The sequence below is a fragment of the Suncus etruscus genome, chromosome 9 (assembly GCF_024139225.1).
Source record: "Suncus etruscus isolate mSunEtr1 chromosome 9, mSunEtr1.pri.cur, whole genome shotgun sequence".
NCBI lineage: Eukaryota > Metazoa > Chordata > Mammalia > Eulipotyphla > Soricidae > Suncus > Suncus etruscus.
The window spans coordinates 84,548,850-84,576,002 of NC_064856.1; the positions used below are offsets into that span (position 1 = coordinate 84,548,850).

The 27,153-nt window shown below is 45.3% G+C and overlaps 1 protein-coding gene across 3 annotated transcripts; it reads right to left on the reverse strand.

The window, feature by feature from the left end:
* On the reverse strand, positions 1 to 22,873 carry ELF5 (E74 like ETS transcription factor 5). 3 transcript variants are annotated; one of them, XM_049780099.1, is made up of 6 exons: positions 22,753 to 22,873; positions 9,931 to 10,164; positions 5,376 to 5,426; positions 2,165 to 2,233; positions 534 to 729; positions 1 to 97 (listed from the first exon to the last, which is right to left on the reverse strand). In XM_049780099.1, exons 1-6 carry the CDS (start codon positions 22,871 to 22,873, stop codon positions 1 to 3), a joined length of 768 nt encoding a protein of 255 aa, XP_049636056.1. The 3 variants fall into 3 exon arrangements, with proteins under 3 accessions (XP_049636056.1, XP_049636057.1, XP_049636058.1); XM_049780100.1 differs by lacking the exon at positions 9,931 to 10,164; XM_049780101.1 differs by lacking the exons at positions 5,376 to 5,426; positions 9,931 to 10,164.
* Between the last annotated feature and the right edge of the window lie 4,280 nt (positions 22,874 to 27,153).

The following is a 27,153-nucleotide window of genomic DNA, read 5'->3' on the forward strand; positions in this document are numbered from 1 at the left end:
TCATAGCTTCTCTTCCTGCCACCCGTGTGCATTTTTTCCAAATTTGTACACTAACCTTCGGTCGACTCGTTCCAAAATCCCCGTTTTATAGTAGTACCTGTGAGAGAGCAGAAGAGAAAGGTGGAGGGGAAGACAGGCTGGCACCCCGAGAAACAACAGGACACCTACACCACAGCCCCCAACTCCTCTCAGGTGACAGATAGGTCTAGGCTTAGCCAGGATTTTCACACCCTGTTATCAACTTACATTTAAACCTTTCTCAGACACCTTCCAGGCCAAACCTCCCCGGATTCCATTCCAAACATGTTTGGTGTGTGTGTGTGTGTGTGTGTGTGTGTGTGTGTGTGTGTGATGGTGGGAAATACTGCCAAACAGTAGCCATAAAATCCCACTGGTAAATAAGAAGCAAGGTTTGGTGTCATGTGATTTCTTTGGGTGATCTCTTGGAGAGCTGGCCACCAGTTGATGTCCCCCCTCCCACTTTATATAAGCAGGGAAGCCAAGTTTGGGGGTTGGGGGGTGCTAGTACTTACCTCAGGGCTCTGCTCAGCTTTTCGTACGTCATCCTGTCATTTTTCTTCCTTTGTCCCCACATCTTGGCCAGAGCTTCTGATTTAACTACCCGGAAGATACCTTGCTCCCTGTCTTCCCACTCCAGAATGCCACAGTTTTCTTCAGGAGACAGCAGCAGGTCACGCACAAATTCCCAGAGATGAGAACTTTGGAGGCCTTTGGCCAAAAAAAAAGAAAAAAAAAAAACAAATGAAAAAGAAAAAACAAAAAAATTTTTTTTTGTTTCTTGGGCTACATCTGGTGGTACTGGGGCGGGGGGGTTTACTCCTGGCTTTGTGCTTAGAAATTACTCCTGGTGGTGCTCGTAGGGACCACATGGGGTGCCAGAGGTCGAACCCTGGTTGACTGTGTGCAAGGCAAATGCCCTACCCACTGTACTATCACTCCGGTTTCTCTTTTTAAAATTTTTGGGGGCCTTCAGTCTACATCCAGCATACTTATGAATTCTTTCCCCTAGCTATATGGGATGCCAGGATCAGAATCTGGTTTGACTGTGTAACACACACATCCTACTTATGTACTCTCTCAGGCCCAGCTTCTTTAAAACTCTAGAAAAAGAGGTAAAAAAAAAACTTGCTTTTGCAAGATGATGGTGCTCTTTTTTTTTTTTTTTTCGGTGTTTGATCATTAAAGCCAGGTGCATTATGTAGAAAGGTGGCTCAGGCTTGCAGCATGCTTCAAGCCTCTTTGAAGGCAGTTCCAGTTCTTGCAAACTGCGACATTATCTGGCCCCCAGTTCCAGGACTCCGGAAGCTCCTGGGACTGTGGGACTGTGGGCTCATTTTGCTGCTACATGATGAGTCATGTGACTCAGAAAATGACCCTTGTTTTCCCCCAACAGTTAGTGGACAAGCCTGGACCTAGAGTTGTCTAAAAGGACTCACCCTCTGGCTCTGTTTTCCATGAATAGCTGGCCCTTGCTGGTTTCATTCTATGGTGATTTGCACTGGCTCTGGGTTTGTATCCTGAATTCACTTTTTGTTAGCATCCCACCCATTACCCACATCTCTCTATAGTCCTTATATATAAAAGAGAAAATAAAAGAACCAATTCCTTGGCCTGGATGAGAGGGATATGGTTTAAAGCATAGCTGGTGGCTAGAGCCAGGCCCAGCAGGCCTGTTTTCATCCCTGGTTGAATATGGTCTTGAGGGCTACTACCTGATTACCAGCTTCTGGGATTTTCTCTGCTCCCCTTCCTGAAGTTCAGGAAAAATTAACTTTCCTCAGATGTTCCACATGATCACCTAAGGGTTCTCCTTCCTTACAATGTCATTTCCAAGTGAAAAGAAATAAATTATATTTTGATGATGTCTGTGAAAGCCATCACCTTCTTTGGGCAGTGGTTGCCTACACCCCTTGCACCCAAAATGCAGTATCAAAAATGATCAAAAACGACCTCCACTTACTGGTGTGTGGGAGGGGCACAGGAGACATGGAAATGGTGACAATAAGACATGAGTATGAAGCTCCTACCCACCCCAGTATATTATTGGGTCCAATATTATTGCCCTAATATTGTAAACCAGTGGTTAATCACCAAGTTCCCATTAAACTTCAAAAGAAAGTGAAAACTGTCCTTCTGCACTTACTTGTTCGCCCGTGACTGTGGCAATCCTGGCTTTTGATACCGCTTGTTTTTAAGCAACTGGAATCGGCATCTGCAATACAGAAATCCCTAACAGTCAGAAGGGACACAGGAGACCACTTTGCAGACCTAAGACCATGCCCAAAATGATCATTGTGGAGTAGAACACTTTCGGTAGAAATTATCCTGCAGTGTACCCCAAAATCATTAGGTAGAGGGTGAAGCAAGGACACAGAAGGCCTGACCCTTCTTGTCTTTAAGACATGTTGACACTGGCACTGACTGCCATTTGCGTTAAGTTATGTGCAAGCATCCACGGTGGTACACATAGGCATTTACTTGTTAAAGGACATCTGTGTCAATATCGGGGACCTGCTATGTGCCAGTTTCTGGGTTCCAAGATTAGAATGCAAGAGTGAGCAAAGAGATGTGGTTCTTGCTTATGGGGATTTGAAGGCCTCATGAACAAAACGAAACACTAGAGTGACACATGAGTTGCCCTTTGCTTTAAATGTTGTCAAGAAAGTAAGATGCTCGACAGAGGTGAGAAAAAACTCTACTTCAGAGGGGGTACAGGTTGCTGGGATGGTCTCATGAGAAGGAGATGGGTACCTGGTTTACCACCCTACAAAGTTCAGTACCCTCCTGATTTCAGGGCAAAGGCCCCCCCTTACTCAGGCCTCTCATAGACTGACCTCCAGCGATCCCCTTCTTTTTAGCTTTGCCCTCTTTTACTTTTTTCTCTAGGGTCAGAAGGTGGGTAGGAGGCTGGTTTTATCCTACTCAACAGAATATTCACCACTAGGCTCCCCTCTCTCTTCAGGAATAATTGCCACTCTTCGATTCTACAGAAAGCTCAGCTCTGACATAGCACCAGAGTGTCCCCAACTGAGTATCTCACCAGAGTGTTTCAGAACAGAGAGGGGGGAATTCCAGGGTTAGGATCAATTTGGGTTTTTTTTATCCCCTATAATATCTAATATTTGTGGGGCCCTTAGTAGATACTAAGGCCTGGCACACAGGATCACATTTAGGCCTGATATTATTGCTATCTATTGCTCTTTATTTGATGGAAGGAGCTCCTGAGTGATATTCAAGGGATCAGGGCCATTCCTGGTGACACTTGACCAATAGGAAAAGATGGTTTTATACTCCAGGCCAGGTCCCAGGTCACAGGGGCCACAGTCATGAGAGCTGAGATTGGGTCATGCTGAGGATTGAACTCAGGGCCTGACTCTGAAACTGTCTCCCCAATCCTGCTATTATTATATTGTGAAAGAATGGCCCCAACCCTTGTTCTCACTTAATCTTTAAAGAGGAGAGAAACCAATGGTGTGGGGAAGAGAAACAAAGGTGAATAGACAACTGAAATGCCAAAGGCAACAGAGGGTGAAGAGTCGCCCTTTCACTTCCATGTTCCCTTCAACGGCTTCACACTGAGGCCTACAGGATTAACCCAGCACAGCGGGAGGCAGGTAGCAGCGAAGGGGCCCTCTCTCTTTGTAAAGCTGGCCACTGTCAGCTCTGTTTTCACTACTGAGGCTCTTCTGAATGTTCTCATAGTTTGAAATGGCTTGAAATCTTGCTGCAGGGGGTTGAGGATGGCAGCGTCGAGATATAGGGTCTCCGAGGTACCTCTGAGGTATCCATGTGGAGGTGGGCTCCCAAAGCAAAACCCACACCCACCCATATTCAGCAAGCTAGCAGGATTAGCAGTGCTCAGGGGTAGGGATCTAGGTTCTAGGGAGTGTCATTCGTCATGAATGTGCCTCAGTGGTAGCCCAAACTTGCTGTTGCCACTGCGATTGAATTTGTCAAGTTTGGGTTGCCTGAACAACCACAGACATGCACAGTGAGGCCATTTGATAGTCATGGAGGAATAAAACTGGCAAGTAGGCCTCCAAAAAAATTAAGGTGGGGGGGCCCAGGGGCGATTGCCTCATGCATGCAAAGTTAGTAAACATGTTTCTGGAGAAGGAAGCTCATCCACTCCCCAGGCCACTGTGGACAGCCATAGAACTGACCTTTCTGCCCAAGAGGAGGTCTGACTATGTGTGTGTGTGGGGGGGGGGGGGAGCCGAGGATTCTGAGCAGAAACCCAGGCCTCAGGCTTTGTTCTCAGGCCCATCTGCAGTGGAGATGGGAGAGAGTGAGTGGGAAAAAATGAAAGGATGGGACACTAGGGTCTGCCACATAAATAGGCTTGTCTGGTGGGGGGTCTTGGGCAGGTATCAAGGAAAGAACCATTCTTTTCTTAGAATCATGGTGAGTCTGTGCTCACACCCAGAGGTGTCCCTGTGCCAGAGGGTACAACAGAATGAACCCCGGAAGAGCCCCGATTGGTGGCCGGGCACAAAGGAGACAGTAAGTATTGATGGATGATTTTACATGATCTATAAAAAGATGAATATATGAAAAGAGCCCCCACCCTAAAAGGATGAAGAGATACGGGTATAAAGAAAACCCCGGAGCCATCTGCCACCCCCTCACCTGTTACCTCAACCCTAACCTTTCCTGAATCCTGCTCTAAGTGCTTTTCATCCAGGTTATGGGAATGGCCCTTAAGACAAAGTGGTAAAGGCTTGATGGTCGTAGTCAATTTTTGCTTAATGTGCCATAGTCATAGGCAACTGTTGTTATTATGATCAGATTTTACAGCATCAACATTGAGCTAGTTCTATGTGCAGGGAACACCTTCTGAAAAACATCATCTTTAAAAATCACAGTTTCTAAAGTTCCTGTCTCTACATCTGTATTGGCAAAGGTAGAACCACAAGAGTTAAACTTCAGATCCAACAGGGCCTTCTGAGCAGCTCCATCATTTTGTAACTCCAAACCAGACCTGCCTCTGAGCTCAGATTCCTTACATCTTAGCACGCCCTGAGGTCAGGGCTGTGAAAACTGGCTGATTAACACTAATGGACACCAAGCAGCTTTGGGGTGAGCACTAGAGATGGTGTTTGGGACTTACCGCTGCCTGAAAGGGCCACACCTCTTTAAAAACAGGGTGACTGAGCCTGGATTGGGATTTCCAAACTCAGTGGGGATTCATAGCCCCAGCCCACACTTTTCCCATTGTGTTTTTTCCTGTTGGTTTCTTAGTCCTTGGTTGTTTCACCCACCTTTCAAGTGATCCCCAAAGAACAGGGAGGGAGCCCACCTGCCCAACCACAGTCTGCACAAATGAATGTAGGTGTATAGGTGTAGTCACTTACAGTCTCTGATGGTGGCTTTCGTCTTGTCAACATCATTGAAAAAGGAGTAATCTGGGTGAAAAAAAGAAATTAGCGAATTCTCATCTGCAGTTCTGCCTTTTCCCAGCCCAGCCTGGAGGTGAAAAGCCATTGATCTCCTTGGTGGGTTTTTAGTTTCCTTATAGAAGGAGCTTGGGGGATCATTTGATCTTTGTAAAGAGTCACCATGTTTTTATTCATTTATTTAAATTTTTGGGGGCTCACCAAATAGTGCTTAGAGTTTACTTCTGGCAGGTTTTAGGGACTCATGTGGGGTGCCCGAGTTCTAATTGGGGTTGGCCATGTGCAATAGAGAGGGGGACTGGGCTGTGCCAACATGTGCCCTTTTTTTTTTTTTGGGTCACACCAGGCGGTGCTCAGGGGTTACTCCTGGCTGTCTGCTCAGAAATAGCTCCTGGCAGGCATGGGGGACCATATGGGACACCGGGATTCGAACCAACCATCTTTGATCCTGGATCGGTTGCTTGCAAGGCAAACGCCGGTGTGCTATCTCTCCAGGCCCAACATGTGCCCTTCTGCCAGCCCTCCTAGCTCTCCTCATAGGTGGCCATTAATGAAGGTGTTACTCAGCTCTGGGGCTCTGCTCTGCTCTCAACATGACTTCTAATTCCTCAAGATTCAGACACTACCAGTCACAGGGATAATGGTCACAGGGAGGAAAGGATGGGGCCCCAAAAAGGACCTAATAGGAATTAGGGAGATGTGTCGGGGTCTTTGTTGGTTCCTCTGGCAGGGGTCCTCAAACTTTTTAAACAGGGGGCCAGTTCACTGTCCTTCAGACTGTTGGAGGGCCAGATTATAGTAAAAACAAAAATTATGAACAAATTTCTATGCACACTGCATATATCTTATTTAAAAGTGAAGAAACAAAATGGGAATAAATACAATATGTGGCCCGTGGGCCATAGTTTGAAGACCCCTGGGAGTGGGGCTGAAGGAAGCTGTCTGAGAAGTAAGAGATCAGGCTTTGGTAACACAGAACAAAAAACTCAGCTTTTTCAGCCTGGAGAGTTTCCATCCACTGTGGTGGGTGGAGCAACTAGTTTTACTCTAAGGGCCCTTTTCTGATTCTGACCTGACTCTGTACATTAAGTCTCCCTCTACTCCCTTTGCTGCTAGAACTCTGGTCTTGGGAAGGGGGGGTGCAGGGAGGAGGAGAAGTTTATGCATGATGCAATAACAATGCCAGAACATCTCTTGCCCATGCAAAGGCACCTTGGAGACCAAACCACAGCTCCAAGGCTCATTCTGGATTACAGGGGAAACCAAGGCACCCTGGGCACTTGGAGGACAAACCGGGCTCACATGTATCTTAAATCCTCAGTACAGTTTCCCCTGAGGGGTTGGAAGCATGGAGTGGGGGAGTAGAGAAATTTACTGCCAGCATTTGTCAGTCTCTGCCTTATGGAAACTGCAATTTGTGGGTTGTTTCCTAGAAGACTCTTTTTGTCTATTGGCTCTGCATAGGCCCAGACAATGGCATTTTTTCAGGGAGGGCATACTCAGAGATGTGTGCTCAAGCATTACTTCTGGTTCTGTCATAAGGGATCACGCCTGGTGAAATCAGTTCTGTCTGGGCTTGGGGGACCTTGACTTCTGTACTACCTCTCTGACCTCTTGGATCTTTTGATATAACGATTTCTAGGAGAAGGGGCAGCTGGGGCCTAGAGACAAACTCAGTAGATAGAATGTTTGGTCAATGCTTGTGATATCACGTTGCATCTTTTTGCAGCCTGTAATGCCTACCTTTCTGGTTCCTGGGATTAGGATGCAATGCAATTGGAGTGCAACCCTCTTGGGGTGGGTTCTGAGTGGAGTTAGAATTGTCTCCCTGAGATGATTTGGTCTGCTATCTTCTGGGAGACTCATGCTGTACACAAGTCACTGCCCCCAACTCCAGGCAACTCACCATTGGAGAGAAGCAGAGCTGGGGCAACAGTGGACATGGGTGGAATTGTAGCTTCCTCCACCCACTGGGCTGGGATGAGTAGCTGGATGGTAAAGAGGCCAGTGCATAAGTTTCCTTAGAATTTCTGCCTGAGAGGGCTTGAGTGATAGCACAGAGGTAGGGCATTTTCTTTGTACTTGGCCGACATGAGATAGACCTGGGTTTGATACCTAACATCGCATATGGTCCCCTGAGCCTTCCAGGAGTGATTTCTGAGCACAGAGTAATCCCTGAGCACTGCTGACTGTAGCCCAACACCCCCCCCCATTTCTTCCAGAGCAGGAATCCCTGTTATATCATCGTCATCTCTACTAGGAAGGGGCTACTAGATTGCTTGATTTCCTATAGGATGGGGAGCTTCCCACTTAGGCATATTTCAAAACAGCTCTTCTCATAAAAGGAGCACAATTTAGAAAAAAATTCTCTCTCTCTCTCACTCTCTCTCTTTTTGGTTTTTGGGTCACACCCGACAGCTCTCATGGGTTACTCCTGGCTCTGTGCTCAGAAATCACTCCAGGCAGACTTGGGGGACCATCTGGAATGCCAGGAATTGAACTCGGGTTTGTCCAGGGTCAGCTGCTTGCAAGGCCAATCCCCTACTGCTATGCTATCACTCTGGGCCCATCTCTCTCTCTGCTTAAAGAGAAAAAAATTAGGCATCATGGTTTACAATACAGATTTGGAATTTAAGGCATACAATATTCTAACCCCAACACCCAGTATCAGTGTTCCATCACCAATGTCTCAAGGCTCCCACACTCTCTCTCCTATACACCCCTTGGAGACCCTTCTGTTTTTGTTTGCTTTATTTGTTTTCATTTTAAGCTGACACCCACTCTGTAGTACTAAGGGCTTAATTCTGGCTCTGAGCTCAGGGATCACTCCTGGCAGTGCTCAGAGTACCATATAGGGTCCTGAGATCAAACCTTGGTTGGTTGCATGCAAGGCAAGCTCCCTATCTCCTGAATTAATACTCTGGTTCCAAGAGTCTTTTTAAAGCCAATGCTCAGTGATAAAAGAGCCTTCTTAAAATTGAGCTGAGATGTGTTTTCTCTATTTATTTTCAATTTATTTTTCTTTGGGGCTGAAGAGATAACTCTGCAGGCTGGAGCACAGACTTTGCATACTGGAGATTTTGTCCCGGTTCATTCCCTGGCTCTGGATCATCCCCTGAGCCTTGCCAGGAGCAACCTGAAAGTATAGAGCCAGCAGTGGCTCACAAAGTTAAAAAAAATCAAATTCTATTTCTTGGTTATGCTCATGGTTGTGAGAATGCCCATCATTGACTGTATTTGTGTGCTCATTGGGTAATATGGATAATATGTCCCTGGGTTCTAACAACAAACTGGTGTCACGATTTCACTGTAGATTCTGGCTAGAGATTCTGTTTCTTGGAACTTGAACTTTCTCATTTTTAAGCATCTGCCTTGTATAGAACTTCCTCTAGGCAGCCCAGTGATTGTATGATCTTGGAGAAGACACTTCACCTTTGAGCATCTCTGTTTCTTTATCGGTGGCATGGCTATACAGAATATTGTCTCCAAAATCAAATAACCAGCCATCAACCTTCTCTTGCAAAGGTTGAAGGATTCAAAAAAAAAAAAAAAAAATTACTAGCGCCACCTTGTGGCCATGGAGTCCTCACCCCTTAGAAAAGTGCTAAAATAAAATGCTGATTAGGAGCTACCTTCAGAGATGCGAAAGCCAGTTTGTTTTTTCTTCCGCAGCTCAGTGAAAAGGTCAAACAGCCTTTGTGCCAGCCTTTGGCAGCTGTAAGTCTCTATGAAAGTAATTCGTTTGTGTTGCTTCAGTTGAGACCTCCTGAACTGATTATATTTTTAGCTTTTCTTTCATTTAAAAATATGTTCTCCCCTTACTTGTAAAGATGCATAGTTTTGTGCAACATTTTTTGGGTGGGAAGGTTTGGGCTATACTCAAGTAGTGCTCAGGATTTACTCCTGGCAACTCCTGGAGGTGCAACTCTGGAGGTGTTCAGGAGTGACCCTGGAGGTGTTTGCTAGGATCATGCGCAGTGAATTGTAGAACTGAAATACACTGTACAATTTAACCCCTGTACTAGCCACACCTAACTGTGCTCAGAGCCCATGCCTGGGGGGCCATTCTGGTGCTGGGATTTGAATCTGGGTTATAGGTGTAGCCCCATGCTAGCAAATACCTTAACCTTTGTACTTTTTCTGCAGCCTCTTTCTGATTTTCTTGTAAATTTTTGTTTGTTTGTTTTTGGGCCACACCTGGCAGTATTCAGGGGTTACTCCTTGCGGGCTTGGCGACCATATGATATGCTACATATCAAGCCTGGATTGGCTACCTTGTGCAAGGCAAATGCCCTACTTACTGTGCTATCATTTTTCACCCAACTTTCTTGTCATTTTTACCTGGGAGCTCTGATTCTAGTATACAGGATAGTCAGAGATCAAGAGATTTGCATTAACAGGATTGCTGGCTCATAGAGCTTTCTAGTGTGTTCTGGAATGGGGGAAGCATCTGGTTGTTATTGGGCCCCAATCCTGGGTTGCACCCAGTTATGGGAGGCCCCTTGGCACTGACCTTGCGAGCGGATGTTCTGGAGGATGAAGTACAGGTATTCCCCGCAGATGCCGGCTGCCTCGATGAACTCCTCCTGCGTCATGCTGCATAGCTGTAGGCCGCTGATGTTGAAGTGGCAGAAAGAAATGCAATTGGCATCCAGCTTGTACTGGTCGCAGCAGAACTGGAGCCACTCCCAGACATGGTGTTTAGTCCAGTACTCGGGGTGCACTGATGTCCAGTAGGGGTCACAGGCTGCAGCAGGGGGGAGAGAAGTGAGGGAGGAGGGCCCCCAGAAGGAGGCCCTGGTCACGTCCACATCCTCATCCCTGGTCTGGGGGGTGCAAAGGGCCTCCACCGCGGACTGCTCTGCAGGGGTCCAGGCCGCCTCTGTTCCGCAGCCAAAACCAAAGGGCGCTGGATGATGGGCTGGATTTGGGGGTAGGAGAAGGAAGGACAGGGGAGAAAACCCAGTCATGGCTTGGGAGTGCTCAGGCCGTGATCTGGCACTTAGAAAGCAGTAGCCAGGGGCTTGGGAGGTGGCTCAGGGATCGCTGTGGAGCTTAAGGATCTGGATTCTAGTTCCGGCCACTCCCCTGGCACCACTGGGCCCAAGAAATGCCGCATTTCTGCGTCTGAGCACTGAACCTTCTACCACCCTGCCCCATCTCCCACCTATTCCTCGGAAGACTTCACAAGCAAAACAGAAAAGAAAAATAAGCTAGAGGGGAAGTAGTGGAGAGAGAATAAAAAAGCCTTCAGTTGTTTGGCTATAGATAAGACAATATATCAAAGACACAGATAGGATTGGGTGCTTGACAGCCGGGTCAAATTCTTTTCAGTTGCCTTATCTGTATAAAGGGCCTCATAGCTCCCACTCCAGGACTGGTATGGAGTTTGGTTTGGGTTTTGTAGGCTGTGTGGTGTGTATAAAATGATGAATCAATTGCAGTTATGAAATACTATGATTAAGTTATTAAATTTCATTGAACTCTATTGGTCGCCTTCTACTTTTCTGCCAGCAGGCCAGCAATGTCAACACTGGCTTCTGGCCATCCTGTGAGACATTGTCCAGCTTCCAGCAGAGCTAGATCACTGCAGCAGGGAAGGAGGGAGTTGCAGTGAGTGTTCGGTTAGGTTTTGGGTAGTGATGGAGAACTTGCTTCTTGAAACTGGATACCTTTGATTTTTTTTCTTTTTTTTTTCTTTTTCTTTCTTTCTTTTTTTTGGCCATACCTGACTGTGTTCAGGGTTTACTCTTTGCTCAGAAAACACACCAGGGCTCTGAGGTTTAAAAGTGGTGCTGGGGATAGAACCTGGGACAGTTGCATGCAAGCAAGAACCCACTGTACTATCTCTCCAGCCCCAAGATATCATTCAAGAGATGTGGGTGACTTCCTGGAGCCTGCCCCAGAGGCACAGACTTGGTGCTCAGCAGCCTTATTCTTACTGGGAGAAACAGGAAGAGGGACAAGCACAGGGCACCAAGAGACAAAGTACAGGGGGTTTGGTCAATTCTATATAAATAACTTCTGCAACTGCCTTGCACACATTCATCAATGAACTTCTCTTTGGTCTTCAGAAAAATGGAATTTATGATTGATTCGAGTATTGTTCTATGGCTTACATGGAACTATTGATATATTAGTGCTGAGAGCAACCCAGAAGATTTTAATATTATTATTAACATTATTAGACAACATGCTATGTTTGAAACCATACATTCTGTGCTAAGTGTTCTCAGTGTCTAAGATATCGGATCTCTGTCCCCCAGGAAGTCACATATGAGAAACATAAAGGTATAAAGAAGACTTGTGCAGAATCCCACAGCCAGGGTGTGATGGACAGGGAAATGCCTATTTTTTTTGGGTGGGGGTGGGGGACAGAATTTTAAACTTCAGTCTAAATTTGAGCTCTTATTTTTTCTGTTGCATCACCCCAGTCCTCAGAACTTTGGCACAGAGAAAAGAAGAAACAGAGGCAGTGAGAGAACTAGAGATAGCCAGAAGTCTGGAAAGAATAGCAGGGAGCAGAACAGGGCATTGGTGGCTGGTCAGGGCTATGTGTTTGACAGAAATGACCACTCTCAACTGAGACTCCCAGCAAAGGCCAATTTTCAAATGATTCATTTTCTTTTCTTTTCTCTTTTTGTTTTCATGCCACACCTGGCAATGCTCAGAGCTTACTCCTGGCTCTGTACGCAGGGATCATTCCTGCTGGGGCTCAGGGAATCATAGATTTCCTGATTCCAGAGATCAAACCTCAGTAGGTTGTATGCAAAGCAAGGATCCTATTTCCTAGACTATTGTCCCATCCTCTAAATGACACATTTTCTACCACTATGCTCAAAGAAGTTGAGATCCTTTTAAGTAGACAAGACATGAAGTTTCTACCCAGCTCCATGTTTCTGCCCCCTAGGTACTCCCAAATGTCAACCTAGCTGTGGACGTGTATTATCCATGTCATCTTATGAACCCATCATTCCAACAGTTCAAATATAGGCCTGGCCTGGTTACTTCATCACAGAGATGACTGAAGTTCCCCCTAAAACTCAGGTAAATTTAGAACTCTCTTTATTCACCATGAAGTGTGTGGATTGGCAGGGCGGCTAGATCCTAAACTAATTTTTTTTACTTTATTTATTTATTGGTTTTGGGGTCACACCTAGTGGCACTCAGAGGGTACTCCTGGCTTTGCACTCAGAAATCCCCCCTGGCAGGTTGGGGGACCATATGGAATGCCAGGAATGGAACTGGGTCCCTCCTGGGTTGACTGCATGCAAGGTAAATACCCTACTGCTGTGCTCTCTCTCCGGCCCCTAAACTGAATTGTTTTAATCCAACCTAAATAATCACTTAATCAGGTATGAGGATGAATAAAAGTCAATATTCTGTTTTGGGGGGGGGCACACCCTGTGATGCTCAGGGGTTACTCCTGGCTATGCGCTCAGAAATCGCTCCTGGCTTGGGGGACCATATGGGACGCTGGGGGATCAAACCATGGTTTGTCTTAGGTTAGTGCATGCAAGGCATATGCCTTACTGCTTGAGCCACCGCTCCGGCCCCAAAAGTCAATATTCTTTCAGAACAGATGAGGGTCACATTGTAGATGATAAAACAGAAGAGAGTAGTGGGGCCCAAGGCTTGCCCTTCTCCATGACTGCTAGCTGAGGCCCTGGGTATGCTTCATGGCAAGCAGTATCTCCTGGGTAAATAGACCCCCATTCCTGAAGGCCCCTGTGCTTTTTTTCATCTATAGGTTTCTGATCACAAGGAGGGGTGGAGTGCTCCGCCTTTCTTGGAATTCTAAGAGCAGATGTTTATGAGCCTTGAAATTCTTCCACCTCTGGCCCTGCATCATGTTGCTCTGGAGATGACTATCAGCGTGAGCTGCTGGAGGACACAGTTTGTTTCTTCTTCACAGAAAGTCTCCAAATCTCCTTTCTCCTCATACCCCCTTCCACTCCCTCATTGTTTTCTTTGGCACTTGAAGCTGAGCTGTGTTATTTCTGGAAGCCAGGAGGGCCTAGAGGATTCAGAGAAGTGCCTGGCAGGGGGTGGGTCCCGACACTGAAAGGTGTTGCTGGCTTTGCCCTCCTTCTCCGAAGCCCTCCCCTTTGAAGCTCTCCTACAGAGCAGGCTTTGTGTGCTCTTGCAGTGCCTTAGCCAAGCACAGCTCTCCTCACCAGGAAAGTCCTGCCACAGCCCCCTGGGGCTGGAGGGAGAAATGGTTGTTCCCAGGGACCTGAAAGGCCAGGAGAGGCCATGTCCAGGGGGTGTTTTCTGTCATCTTATGTAGGCCGAGTCTTCCCTGGCCCTTTCCCTATTGTTCTACCAGCCCTGTCTCCAGGAACTCCAAACGGGGTGCCCCTTTGCCTTCTATCACCTGCTTGTTCTTAAGGCCAGGCCTACTCCCACTCCACTGCTCATGTTTCCCTTCTGGCAGAGTCTGCATCAAGAGAATTCATGTCCCCCCTTCCCTCTCACTCCAGACCTGGCACTCCAACCTGATGGGGTCTGCCTTGCTCCCCCAGAGCCAGGTGAGTCCATAATGGGGTCAGCAAATTCCAGGATTCTTGTCTCTCTTTTACAGGTGAGAAAACTGAGGTTTTGAGAAGGCCCATAACCTCTGATAGGACCCAGGGCCAATCAATAAGTGGTTGGGTCCCAACTCCCAAACCTACTTTTTTAAAAATTTGAATATGGAGATCTACTGTTGGATCCTGTTTCACTATTGTTTGAAAAGATAAAGTTGGACACACATTTCAAAACTAAAGTAATTTTGGATGAAGACATTAAAAAAATCTTAATCTCTATGGGGCTGGAGCAATATAATGGTGGGTACAGCACTTGTCTTGCATATGGCCACCTGGGGCTCAAACTTGGCATCTTATACCTTCCCCCGAACCCTACCAGGAGTGATCTCTGAATACAGAACCAGGAAGGAGTTAGCCCTGAGCACAGTCAGATTTGTCCCCTCCTCCAAAGATTCTAACATAGACACAATATAAATAATTGTCTGTGCTATATGTTTATATATATGTCATTATATAGCAGGTTTAAATATACATAACTGTTTAGATACTTTATGTGCACGCATTATACATATTATATATTTGAAAAGGCAGAAAAGGATGAAAAGACTGATGCCTAAGGTATCTGAAGCCCTGATGAGAGCCAGAAATATGCATCCTTTGCTTCCCAGAAGACAGGGATCAGGAAAAAGAAAGATAGACTCATCCCTCAGGAGAGCAGGCTGTGTTGCCTGGAAGTATAGAGGATCTTTTCTGTGAATTTCTTGGTGTGAAAATCTTCATCAGAAATAAGGCCCTTGTGCCTGCATTTCCCAGATGGGATCAGACAGCTGTGTGCTGGATCAGGAGGCTGCATACAAATGTCCACAGGCCACTGTTAAGCAGCAGGTTTAGCCAGGGCCTTTGAAGTGGGAAGTAGGTCAGGATACTTGTAAGGAAGCAGCTATCTCAGGAGAACTGAGGAATTTGGGGGAATTTTCAGCAGTTTTGGAGGCATTCTCTCAAGATTGGCTACACTATCACTGGGGATGAATCTAAAGTCAGAAGACTGGAAAGCTTTTAGAGTTAGGCTAGTGAGCTCACATACCCCAGGTTCTGCTGTTCAGCCAGAGTAAGGACATTGGAATAGTTCCATGCCATTTAGGAAGGTGGAAAATGGTCATAAGGGTTGCTTACCCCAATTGTAAGGTGAATTCTCACTATGCTTTTGTTTATTTTGGGGGTCACACCTTGCAGTGCTCAGGGCTTACTCCTTGTTCTGTGCTCAGGGATTACTCCAGATAGACTCAGGGGAGCATATGAGGTGCTGGGTTCAAACCTGGGTGGCTCTGTGCAAGATAAATAAATGCCCTACTACTCTGGCCCCATTCTCATGCTTTTAAAGGACTGGCAATATATATAATTTTTAGTTAAGTGAGGTGCTGCAAGTAGTGTTCAGAAGCCTGGAGGTAGGATTAGTTTTTTCTCAGCCAACTGGGCTGATAATTCAATGCAATGGCTAGTAGATGTGGTTTTGCTACCACCCTGTTGTACCTGAACTATTCAGGTCATCCTGGTAGTGCTGAGGCCTCTAGGCTGCACCCAGTGATGAAAAGAGTATTATATAGTGCTAGGATTATATCTGGGTTGAACCTGGACTAACATGCACCCTGAGCTCTAGATTTTCTCCCACCCCAATGTATTAACTGTTTAAAGGATACCCCAGACCAATCAAATCTAGCAAGTTATTTGGTAGATTTGAATGCATAGAGCTTTGGCAAAACGAAGACATTCAATCTGTAAATAATGCTAAATAATCCTTGCATTGTAGCATGTCTTGTTCAACGACATTCGTAACTTGGAAACAGAGCTGGTAAGATGGTTCAAAGGTCTGGAGCACATGACTTGCATAGGGAATCCCAGATTTGAGCTACAGTATTGCATATTCCCCTGAGTACCACCAGATATGGCCTCCCAAAACAAAAAAAAATATGGGGAGTTTATGTGACCCGAAAACTGATAATCAGGATATACTCTACACCCAATCTTCTGAACTTGGGTGCATTGCAGTGCATTGAGGTGCAATGAAGGCTGAATCCCTAGAATGATAAAGGATGCTAGGAGTTATATGATCAAGCCTGTAAATCTTCAATGGAAGTGCCAGAATGTGGGTCATTAACCCCACACCTCCATACTTTGCTAAAAACAGTGTTACACAGTATACTCTTAGGAAAAAAAAAAACAACACTTTTTTTTTTTTTGGTTTTTGGGCCACACCCGTTTGACACTCAGGGGTTACTCCTGGCTATGTGCTCAGAAATCGCCCCTGGCTTGGGGGGACCATATGGGACGCCGGGGGATCGAACCGCGGTCCTTCCTTGGCTAGCGCTTGCAAGGCAGACACCTTACCTCCAGCGCCACCTACCCGGCCCCAAAAAACCACATTTCTAAGCAAGTCTCTTGTTATCTTTGGCAAGTGGTTGCCTCCATGATCTTCTTAAAGAAATTCTGGGAATTTCTAAGAATAAGAGAAATAATACAGCATGTAGGACAATTGCCTTGCATGTTACCAACCTGGGTTCAATCCCTGGTCTCCCATATGGGCTCCTAATCCTCTAGGAGTAATTCTTTTTTTTTTTTTTTTTTTTGATTTATACCAGGCAGTGCTCAGGGGTTACTTCTAGGTCTATGCTCAGAAATTGCTCATGGAAAGCTCGGGGACCATATGGGATGATGGGATTTGGACCACCATCCTTCTTCATGCAAGGCAAACACTCTACCTTCATGCTTTCTCTCCAGCCCCAAAAGTAATTCTTGAGCTTAAAGCCAGGCATAATGTAATCCCTGAGCATTGCCAGATATGACCCCAAAACTAAAAAACAAAAACCAACCCTCCCCCACCCCAAAAAAACCCAACAAAAAAAATCCCTATGGAGCCAATAGAGTTCATTTTATTGGAATCATAGTTGATGCAAGAATTTGGGAGTGGAGAACTTGGAACTTTGCTAAATTGCAACAAAATGGACATACAGCAGACTTGTAAATATTGAAAGCTTAAATTGAGAATTTTGGATTGGAGAACTTGATTTTTTCCCAGTGCTGGTCAGGGAGTAGAGAGCAAGTCTGTGAAGCCAGATGAACCAGCTGCTATAGAGACCTAGTGTGCATCTTGTTCCCATCTTCCATTCTGGAGTTCTGTCAATCGCTTCCCAAGGAGAGTGGCAGCATTGCGTGGAATATGGGTCTTGGATGGTAGAATCGGCCCTCTCTGATTGAAAACCCACACACTTTATCCTATTAGCTGTGCAATTCCAACACAATCCTCTAACCTCTCTGAATCTCTTCCTTCATCTCTAAAGCAGGAATAATATTATAATTGACCTCTCAGAAGTTGGCTGAGAAAAGGACAAGACTTGAAGCAGGTCAAGAGCTTCATTGAGTGATTGGCAGCAATACACTTCTACTAAAATTCACCTGCAGTCAGTGAGTCTTTGTGGAGATTCCATTAGTTCTCCGGAAATGAGGTCTTCCCCACCGGGGCCTCAGTCTAGTTGAGGGAATAATCACAACAAAGTCGGCCCAGGGCTTGGCCAGGGGAGGCAGACAGTCTGGAGCAGAGGTGGCCGAGTTCCACAGCCACAGTTTCAAACCATAATTAGTGTGATTTATTAGCATCGGGAGTTGGGAAAGTGTCTTGCCTGGGGCCACCCTGAAAAGAGTGGGTGCATGGCCTGGGTGGCACGGGAATCTATTCATTGTGGTTTTTACTGAAAGGAAGGATTTTATGAGAGAAAACCTGAAATGACAAATGGCTTCCAGACTTCCTCTCAGGATCTGCCCACCCTCATTCCAATACCCTTCTTGCTTTTGTTTGTTGCCTATACAATGACATAGCCCATGAGATGTGGGGAAAAAAAGCCAACTCACAGACCTGGAAGTGGTACAGGTGGGGGTGGGGTGGGATGGAGGGAGATTTGGGACATTGGTGGTGGGAATGTTGCACTGGTGAAGGGGGTGTTCTTTACATGATTGAAACCTAATCACAATCATATATGTAATCAAGATGTTTAAATAAAGGAAAAAAAAAGAACATGGAAAATTAATGAAAGAATAAAAGTTAATGAACTTCCAATAAATAGCTTATAATTTTATATAAGAAAAAGAAAGAAACTGGGTGCAGGTGAAGGCTTCAGGTCCATGGCAAAGAGCTGTGGCAGAGACTGTGGCCACTGCTGAGCAAAGTTAGAATGGGGCAGAGAGCATGGTACTAGGGCCACAATTACCCAGAAGGCTCAACCATGTGCAGAAGAAGCTGAGAATAGTTATGGTTGGAGTCCCTTCTTGCTAATGCTTCTGGAATGTATCATAGCTCTGGCTTTCTCTTAGTTTTTTTTATTTTTATTATTTTGGTTTTGAGTCATACCCAACAGTGCTCAGGGGTCACTCCTGGCTTTGGGCTCAGAAATTACTCCTGGCAGGCTCAGGGGAACATATGGGATTCCAGAAATCAAACTTGGATTGACTGTGTGCAAGACAAATACCCTACCTACTGTGTTATTACTCTGGCTTCTTGATTTTGCTTTTATTTTTTTTAATTTATAAAGTTGAAGGCAGCCCCTCTTGTATCTGTTCTCCAATTTCAATATCTATTACATGACTCTTGCTTGCTCCTGTGAAACCCACATACTGTGAAACCCAAATGCCTTTCTCTCAGATCTTTAGGTTAATGTTCAACATAAGTGGGTCTTGCATTTTAAAAATTTATTTTAAAATTATTACTCTTATTATAGTTTTTGGACCACACCTGGCAATGCTCAGGGCTTATTCCTGGTTCTGCATTCAGGAATTCATCCTGAAGGATCATATGGGATGTCAGAAATTGAAGTTGAGTCTAGTTGCAAGGCAACTGCTTTACCCATTATACTATTACTCCACCCCTTTCATTTTATCTATAAAGCTTTTTTTTTTTTTTTTTTTTTTTGGTCAGTGAGGGCTAGATTATGGGTCACACTGGCAGCACAGGGGTATCTCTCTCCAGCCACAGAAAGACCTTTCTTCAGCCAAACCCCCACTGTGTAAGGACTGCTAATATATTTGCTAAAACCTTGGGCTGTGATGGCTTCCATGTAATCTTCTCTGCGGGTGATCATATCATCCTCAACACAAAGCCTTGAGGTCCTAGCCCCTCCAGAGCAAATGGACATGGTCAGGTGGCAACTCCTTTTGAGATCATATGGTCAGAGCCAAGAGTGACTTCAGTCATCTCTTGCACCACTGAGCGCACCCTTAGTGAACGTTGTATGCTACATTCTCTCTGAGTGAGATATGGGGGTCTTGATTGGGATAGAGAGGAAGAGAGGGTCAGCTGGTATCTGGATCCTTTTAGTTGTCACTGAAGGTTCCACAGAAACCTCCCTGAATCCTCTGAACTGCCAACCTAGAAAACTGTGCTGTGAAATTTCATTCCATCCCTGAAGCCATCCCTGAAGCCACAGGCTGGCAATCAGGATTGGTGTATGTGGGCCTGGAGAGGCTCAGAAGAGACTTTCAGAAATCAGGGGTGAGGCCAAAATGTCTCAAGACTCCTCAGATTCTTGACTACTAAAACTTGATAGGAGAAATAATCTTTCAAATTTATCTAATTACTGTGAAATAAATGTTGTCACCCCTTTCATGCTTGAATAGAATTTTCCAGTATTGAAAAATTATTAATTTATTTATTATGGGGTATGTGTGTTTGTGTGTGTGTGTGTGTGTGTGTGTGTGTTTGTGTGTATGACCATTGATTTTGCTCAACAATTATTCCTGGTGGAGCTCAGAGGTCAAATTTGGGTCAGGAGTGTGCAAGACCAGCACCTTACCCATTGTATGATCTCTGGCCCAACCCTTCTTTGTTTTAAAAGGAGGCCCATGGAAGATCAGGGTGAGCCAATGGCCTTGAAAATGGTAACTTCACACTGAGTGCAACCAAAGAGAAGTCTTGCCACAGAGAACAGTTTAGCCCAGCTATGAGAAACCCCTGTTGCACAGGTCCAGCCAGGTCATTTCCCCGTTTCCCCATGGGACACCCTGGTGCAGCATGCCTTCCATCCTCTTCCATCCCCTTTACTTTTTGTGCTCTCAAAAGTCCTGAATCAAAAAGGGGCACATGGAGATTTGTACATCTCTTTTTCCCCACCATAGAATGGTATAAGGGGAATCCTGGAGTTGGGGATACCTTTGTAGCACTAATCTACCCTCCCATCTAATTAGACAATGTTACAGTCAGGAAGAAACCACAAGGAAAACCCTCCAGCACTGGGCCTTGTGGCATCTCCTAGGAAGGAAAGGGTAGGAGGCATTACTGGGCATTAATTCCACTGGTGGGGCTGGAGGAGGCCAGGCCTAGCAGGCTCACTCAGCTGCCTGGGACTTTCCAAGACAGGCACTTGTGTGAACTGTTCCTTTATACACAACTAGTACCTGTAAGAGCTCAGAGATCCTTGGCTCCTTGTGAAATCCAGAAGGCTAGATGAAAAGACTGCAGTCTAACTGTTCCATAGAAAATAGAATATCATCACCTCTCTTGAGGAAGTAGAATTTTTATCAGCCTCATACCTATGTGGGACTTATATTCCTTCAGTGGGTGGTGGAGGAATAAAGCTACATTTGTAGTGTTTCTGGTGCAGGCTTTAGAGAAGCTTCTGGAAAGAAGCTTTACTATGACCAGGTTCAACCTTCATTCCACCATTGGAAAATAAGAACCAACTGGCAAGAGAAAGCTGTATGTATCAAAGATGGCCATCTTGTTTGAAATTATTTCAGTCAATTTTTCTTTTTTTATGGTAGTAAAATATATGTCACGTAAAATAGACCACTTTAATATCTTTTCCTTATGGAGTTTATGGGCTTCCAGCCATTAACACTGCTATCAATCATTCCTAGCATCCATGTCCAGAACTTTTAATATGCTAACAAGAACCCTTCGTGATAAAACACAAACATGTGTTTGTGTGTGTTTGATGTGAACTCTTTCCTCAGAGCTTTCCAGGGGGAAATGCCATCAGCCCCAGATCCAGTTTATAGAGATGAACACAGAGGTACAGAGTATCAGTTGGCCATGGGGGACAGGTGGCTCTAATTTGAGATCTAGAGACTCCTTTAATGCCAGAGTCATTGTACAGGGCAGGTTGGGGAGGCCAACTCAGATGGCAGAAGATTCCAGAAGAGGGCGCTCCCAGGGTGGCCAGGGTGCTTATGCATGTCAGGAGGAAAGGTTCTGAATTAAGGCCCAGCACTATGGGTCACATGGACAGAGTCCCAGGACCCACACAAACCTCCATTCTCCTCCTTGAAAAATTCTCTCCCAGGAGAGACAAAGGTGTATGTTTTTTTCTGTCTTTCTGAAAAGGTTAGTGCCTTTTCAGCCTAAAGGGTAATCGTGATCTGTAACTTTGTGACTCAGACCCTGAGGCCTTTCAGCAGGAGTTAAAGGGGGATGGAGGTGCAGGTGTCAGTTTGGAGGAGGCCCAGGGTGGAATTAGTTTGCTTGACATCTCTAGACTAGATCTGTACATCCCTGACCTCTGGCCCGGGAGTCAGTGACTCCCTAGGGTAGACACTTCGGAGTATCCTTAGAGGTTTCATCTCTCAGAGCCAGGCTGGAATGCACAGAGTTAAGGCTGGGGGAGGACTGAAGGCTAGATTAGCACTTGCGTCCTGGCCTCAGGCTGTGCACCTGCTAGCCAGCTGTAGCTGGCCAGCCTGTGATGTGCACTCACCCAAGCTCCTGGGGACAGGCGCTCAGAGTGTTTCTGGGGCAAAGCTCAACTGGCCTCTCTCTGGCATGGGATTTACATGGGGCCCCATGCTTCCTGCTCAGGCAGAGCAGAAAGAGGAGGGTGGGATGAATGACACGGAGATATCGACCACTTGTCTTGTGCCACCTATAGCAATTAACAGTTGGGCTGCCTACAGTGGATCACAACAGAAGCTCAGAGGACTTCATCTACATCAATACTGATAGTATATAAATAGCATTCATGTCATCCATAGTAGCAACATCTCCTATAAAATTACCTTGTAGATACTTAAGAGGATGAGGAAGTCCAGGTAACTAACTGTGAGATCTTAGGCAAGTCACTCAATGCTTTGCCTTTTTTTTTTTTTTTTTTGGTTTTTGGGCCACACCCAGCGGTGCTCAGGGGTTACTCCTAGCTGTCTGCTCAGAAATAGCTCCTGGCAGGCACGGGGGACCATATGGGACACCGGGATTCGAACCAACCACCTTTGGTGCTGGATCGGCTGCTTGCAAGGCAAACGCCGGTGTGCTATCTCTCCAGGCCCTCTGCTTTGCATTTTGAAGCCCTGAGTTCTATCTTGGTAGATAGATGATGATTTCCCCCCCCCCTCCCCCCAAGCATCACTAGGAAAACTTCCTGAGCAACATGCTGGGAGCAGTTCTCTGAATAATGGGGACAGGTCAGTGCTCACTGAGCTGGTGAGTGGTGCACAGCAAAGATCTCGCCAAGGTGAGACAACCATGATGAATATGCATCACAGGATTCATGTTCAGGACTGTCTCTCCACTAACAGTTCCAATATAATAATCCCCAAAGACTGACATCAGTCTGTTTCCTCTGTTAACATAATAAGCCTCAGAAAGGTCTGCTAAGCTTATAGACTGGGCAGAGGATATGGGAAAGGACTCTGCATAAGCTCTATTCTCTGCAGAAGCTCCTCACTTCTCCTGGATCTCAGTTCTGAACACTGGAGAGAGAGGTGTTTTCAGGTCCCCAGCATGGCCTGTCACTATCTGAGACCACCAACCCACTTGCCCCAGCCCAGCTCACCTGTCTGATGTTCAAAGGTGGGATAATACTCTTCATTGCTGAACAGATCTGTCCACGACATCAGGGGGTCACAGAAGGATGGGTTGGGCAGAAAGGTGCTGTGTGTCACGGAATCCAACATCGCCCTGGAATGAAGGGAAAAGTTGTAAGGAGATGGACAAGATCCCAGTCTCCTCTCCTCACAGGAAAGCACTTAGCAAATAGCTCCGAGGAACTAGGAACCTGTGCAGGTGCTTTCACTGGGTGGGTGGAGAAATTCTGCCACAGCCTGTGTTTCTCCCCATTGGATAGATGACAGAGATGAGGCAGGGGGCTCTAGGGACAATGCTAGGATTGGGAGGTGAAACACTTTCTGTTATAGTGGCTTTTCCTTTCCTTTTCCAGTTTGCTCATATATGCCCTCTGATTTACAATTTTTTTTGGGGGGGGGCCACACCTTGTGGCACTCAGGGGCTACTCTTGCTCTCTGCTCAGAAATCGCTCTTGGCAGGTATGGGGGACCATATCTGGGATGCCGGGATTTGAACCACCATTGGTCCTGGGTTGGCCGCTTGCAAGGCATTAAACGCCCTACTGCAGTGCTATCTCTCTGACCCCTAATTTACAATTTTGAACGAAAAGTTGCTGAATGAATTCCCAGCAGGAATTGCTTATTACAAGGGAATATACCTGTGGAAGGAAAACTTTCCATCTAAAAGTATGTGCTTTGGGATCTATTTCCCAGTAAATAACAGTCTCAAATGAATGTTCTGATATTATATATACTACAAGTTATATATATATATATCTCATAGACACATTTACCTATATAAAACTGTATCTGCATATAATTTTTAATTGTTATTCTAGTCTTATTTATTCTACTTGAGCCTATTCAGATGACACACTGCAGAAATGTGTTGTTGCAGTGGCAGTGAGCAGTTCCTTGAGGCGGTTATTTTCTATTTTATAACGTGTACACCTTCCTCCAGTATGCAGAGCCTTCCAAATACTTGAAGAATTCTGAATTCTACAGCACATAAAGCCCTGGGGTTTTAGATCAAGGGTGAGGGCCTGTGACAATTGGAATAAGCAGCTTCCTTGGGTGACATGGGATACTTGTTTATATTCACCTATTCTATCTGATCCCCTTAGAATAACTACTTCAGGACCTATGCTGGAAGTGGCTCTGGCCAATAGACGAAAGATGAATTCTGGGGAATGTGCTTCAAATCAACTAGTTGGCAAGGTTTTCTCTCTAAAAGCCCAAGGCTCTTGATGGTAGTGCTCTATACCTTAGACACACTGGCCAAGCAGGATGCTAAGAGTAGGCATCTAGGAAATGGGACAGAGGAAAAGGATCCAGGGACCATTATGTCCACATGCCTTTACTCTTGCTCAGGCTAGCCTCATCTTTCACATTGCCTCTTTGCTGATTCCCTTCTCCTCAAAACTTAGAAAAATAAAGGATTCATGCTCAGGGGATTTGAAAACTGTCTTGACTAGTGATCGCAACAATGAATCTTGAGGAGAAGCAACGAAAGTGGGCAACCTTGTCTTGTGCCAGATCTTAGAGAAAAGGCTTTTAATTTTTCCTCATTGAGTATAATGCTACCAGGGGCTTGTCGTAAATGCTTTTGACTATATTGAGGAAAGTTACTTCAATTCCCATCTTGTTGAGAGGTGGTTCTGTTTTTTTTTTTTTTTTAAATCATGAATGCGTGCTGAATGAGCCTGCAGGAGATAGGGAGGAACCAGAAAGAGGTGGTATTACCCTCCTTTTGCAAAAGAAATGGAGCAGTTCAAGATCATGCCGTCTGTAAGGGTGAAAGACTACATGAGAGGCATTGGAATATTGAGCAGGAGGAATTTTAAAATGGCCAGGAGCTTATCCATCATCTAGACTAATGTTTCTCAAACCAGCCATTGGCCCACAGCCATGATAATTGACATTATATACTAAGATACAAAACGCCAACTTCCTTTTTGTCTTAACTACATTGATTGAGAAGGAAAAAAGTTATATGATCACCATAGGGCGGTGCTCTTTTAACATGCATGAAAATAAAGGCCCAAGAAGTTAAATAAAAGTTATTCATCCATGTGTCACCCGAATCAGTTAGCAAACAACCCACAGGCCCAATCTAGCCCATAATCTATTTTTGAACAACCTGCAGTTTACAAAGATCTGACTTTTTAAAATGTTACTTTTTTTTTTTTTTTTTTTTTTTTTTTTTTGGTTTTTGGGCCACACCCGTTTGACGCTCAGGGGTTACTCCTGGCTATGTGCTCAGAAATCGCCCCTGGCTTGGGGGGACCATATGGGACGCCGGGGGATCGAACCGCGGTCCGTTCCTTGGTAGCACTTACAAGGCAGACACCTTATCTCCAGCGCCACCTTCCCGGCCCCTAAAAATGGTTATGTAAGGTCCCACATAACATCTTTGAAGTCGCCTTTTGATTTTATACTCTTGAAAATACTCTTATTTTGGTATTTTAGGGAATAGTTTGCCTACATTTGACCATATTTACCTTGTCTGTTATGAATGAAGGAGCAGCACATATGCTAAAGTTATCTTTCTTCTCATTCTGTTCTTTTACAGTCGAGAAGCCTACGCCTGTGATATTGGCATAGTTTGCACATGGTGGCACAGCCCAAAGAATGGCTTTGCTGCATTTTCATAAAAGTTCTTCCAACTTTTGACCTCTCCCTTTCCTTTTCTAGACACATTCATGATATCCCTCTCCATAGACAAGCCCAGGTACACTTATTATCAAATACCATTTTACTATTGTGAGGAGTGAGGATTACAAAGTCACAAAAGCAAAGACCAACTCTTGATTATTTGCAAATTTACCATGTCATCACTATAAAAAAAAGTATAAATGGGGTTGAGAGATAGTACAACACATATTACCTTGCACATGACTGACCCTGATTTGATTCCGGCACCCCGTTTGATCCTCTGAGTCCTGCCAGGAGCGAACCCTAAGCACAGAACCAGGAGTATCCTCTGAGCACCTGTGATCATAGTTCAAGTCTACCCTATCCCAATAATACACAAAACCACACTCACTACATAGAGAATTAACTGAGTTTAAATTTTGTATATCGGAACTGTTCCAGAGAGCCTGCTATCTGATGCCCAGTGAGGGTTAAAACATCCAGTGCCCTATCATGCCCCCGCATCTCCTTCCAAGAGCCATATCAAACAGAGGTCAAGGCTGCCTGGGTTTGGGCTCAGATTTTCCCATGGATTGGCTAGTTTTATATCCTGAGTGGGAGGCAAGCAGAGGAGGGAGAGCCTGGGAGGTTAGGAGGGAGGTATGGGTTCCTGGAGACCAAGTCCTTTAAGCTTTCTGGCCTTAACCTCTGAAAGTTCTTCTACATGAGGGCTTTCCCCACCCCATACAGCTCTGAGCCCACTGCTCAGGGGCTGTGGGGAGAGGGTAGCCAACTTCTGACTTAACCATCAGTGGTTTTGGAGTGGATTCTAAATAGAAGCAGACAGAGAACAATCACCCATAAGAACCCTCCCTTTAACAATCCCACAGCAGGGATTGGAGAGATAGTTTTGTGGGTAAGGCAATTCCCTGGCACACTGCTGGCATGGGATTGATCCCTGGCATCCTATATAGAACTCTGAGCACTTTTAGGAGTGATCCCTGCATGTAGAGCCAGGAGTAACCCTTGGTATGATCCCAAAACAACAATAACAACAGCAGCAGCAGCAACAACAACAACCACAATCACAAAATCTCATGGTAGGTATAACCACAAAGATGCCTGGCAAAGAGCTACTCAAAGTCACTGGGTAGATAGATGGGATTACATAAAAATCAGCAATCCTTTTGTTCAAGTAGGTCTTTTCCTTCTTTAAGGCATCTTTCCCTTCTTCTTTCTTACCCCAGCCCACTCACTTACTGTCAAGTCTGTTGGACTGAGCACAGCATGTATCTGATTCCCTTTGGTAATTCCTCCTAGGCAAATTATATCTAGTAAGCTTTCTTTAAGGGCTCTCTCTCAGTTTGTACAACGGGCTATTTTTCTTCACTAATTATTTCAAGCTTTTTGGAGAAAATGTCTTTGACAAAAGCAGGAAAAGATTTTGTTTTCCTTTTCTTTCTTTTGCTCTTGTGGTCGCAGGGGTGTGATTAACTCTGTTCTCCCCACAAAAGACCAGGACAGTTAGCAAGCAGCACACATTTGCGTGGAAGTTCTGTATAAGAGTGGCTTTGTGTTCAACAGCTCTACCTCTGTAAGATCTCTAGGTTTTTGCAATAATTGAACAATTTAGCTCTTATGCTCTCTTTAATGTGGGTGGAACCAAGGAGGTGGGAGGCAACAGTTGTTTGGGGGTCCTTTCCCTGGGGACAATTCAGCCCAGTGATGTGGATTCCCCAACCTGAAGTTAGAAATTA

Coding starts and splice junctions, on each gene's coding strand:
- ELF5 (XM_049780099.1), bottom strand. CDS start 22,873: ATGTTGGATTCCGTGACACACAGCACCTTTCTGCCCAACCCATCCTTC. Junction 5,427..9,930: donor CCAGAACATCCGCTCGCAAG/GTCAGTGCCAAG, acceptor TTTTTCACCCAG/ATTACTCCTTTTTCAATGAT. Junction 730..2,164: donor CCACAGTCACGGGCGAACAA/GTAAGTGCAGAA, acceptor TTTTGGCCAAAG/GCCTCCAAAGTTCTCATCTC.